Source organism: Tupaia chinensis, unplaced genomic scaffold (genome assembly GCF_000334495.1).
Source record: "Tupaia chinensis unplaced genomic scaffold, TupChi_1.0 Scaffold000201_1, whole genome shotgun sequence".
NCBI classification, from domain to species: Eukaryota; Metazoa; Chordata; class Mammalia; order Scandentia; family Tupaiidae; genus Tupaia; species Tupaia belangeri.
Window position 1 is genome coordinate 2,838,504 of NW_006159676.1, and position 1,435 is coordinate 2,839,938.

The window sequence follows — 1,435 nt, forward strand, 5'->3', positions numbered from 1 at the left end:
CCCACCGGCTGCTTCAGCAGGTAGCGACAGATCTCCCCGATGTACTGCACCACCTGGGCGTGGGGATCCCGGGTCTGAGGGGGGCCGGCTGGGGGCAGGGGCTGCCAGACCCCATACCGCCCCAACCCGGGAGCTGATCCTGTGAGTGCGGGAGTCTGGACGGCAGGTGGCGGCAGGTGGCTAAGGCGGCTGGATCACATGGCTAACTGCAGGGTTCCAGTCCCAGACCAGGAGGCTTGAAAAATACCCCAGATGCGTGTGCGTGCCCCCAAATCCTAAGAGGAGAATGGAGAAGGGATTGTGGTGTGGCCATCCCCCCTGGGAAGGTGATTTCTCACTTTCTCCCTCACTGTCCACCTCAGTGTCTTTGGTGAACATATGTACCCTGTGGCAAAAACTATATTTAAAAAAAGGGGACCAGCAGGTGGCATGGTGGTTAAGGACACTGTACTCCCACATGGCTGACTATGGTTCGAGTCCCAGATCTGGCAGCTTGCTTACTTTCTCTCTCTCTCTTTCTCTGTCCCTCTCTGGTCAAATTTAAATAAATAAATAAAGTTAAATAATTGGTATTTTTAAAAAGAGGAAAATAAAGTTAGGCAGCCAGCCGGTGGTATGGGAGTTGGGGTGCTAAATTCCCAGATGGTCAACTGTAGTTCAAGTCCCAGACTTGACGAATTGCTTTCTCACTTTCCTTCTTTCTCTTTCGGGTAAGTGTATGTCCCCTGTAACAAATTAGATAATAATAATAATAATAAATGCAATTAAGTAACTTTTTCTGGAGAGGTTTTTGCTATAAGGCGCATGCACTCTCCAGAAAGACAGAGAGAGCCAGAGAGACAGAAAGCGAGAAATCACCCCCCAGGGGGGATGGCCACGCTGCAATCCCTTCTCCTCCATTCTCCTCTCGGGATCTTGGGCACGCACGCACACGCGCCCGGCGTGAGTTTAAGCCACCAGGTCCGGAACTCGAACTGCGGTCGACTACATGGGAGTCCAGTGACATAGCCATTACGCTAACTGCTGGTCCCAAAATTGCTTTAATAAAAGACATAGCTTGATAGGTGAGGCACTTGGGATTGGGCCATTTCCCAGACTGTAGAGAACAATGACTTCACTGTCGTTTTTTGGCTGTGATGGTAGGTTCTGGTTCTCATTTGAACTGCCAGAGTAGGCCTGTGCTCATGAGAAAGAGAGAGAGAAAGAGAGAGAGAGAGAAAGAGAGAGGGAGAGAAAGAGAGAGAGAGAGAAAGAGAGAGAGAAGAGAAAGCATCTCTGTGGGAACTGACCATGCCATAATCCCTTCTCTTCCACGCCTCTCTCCTTTTGGGATTTTGGGCACACACGCATGTGTGCCAGGAATATTTTTCTTTCCTTTTTAACATTTTTGTCATAGGGCATGTGTGCTCACCCACTAGAGAGACAGAGAGGGAAA

General features: G+C 49.8%; 1 protein-coding gene across 1 annotated transcript in view; it reads right to left on the bottom strand.

Annotated features, from left to right (window-relative positions):
• LOC102474069 (long-chain fatty acid transport protein 1) overlaps positions 1 to 1,435 on the bottom strand; it is a 34,286-nt gene that overhangs the window by 5,071 nt on the left and 27,780 nt on the right. The window contains exon 12 of the mRNA XM_027771281.1: positions 6 to 53. Within this exon, the coding sequence (XP_027627082.1) occupies positions 6 to 53 (48 nt within the window). The remainder of the gene's footprint in view (positions 1 to 5; positions 54 to 1,435) is intronic.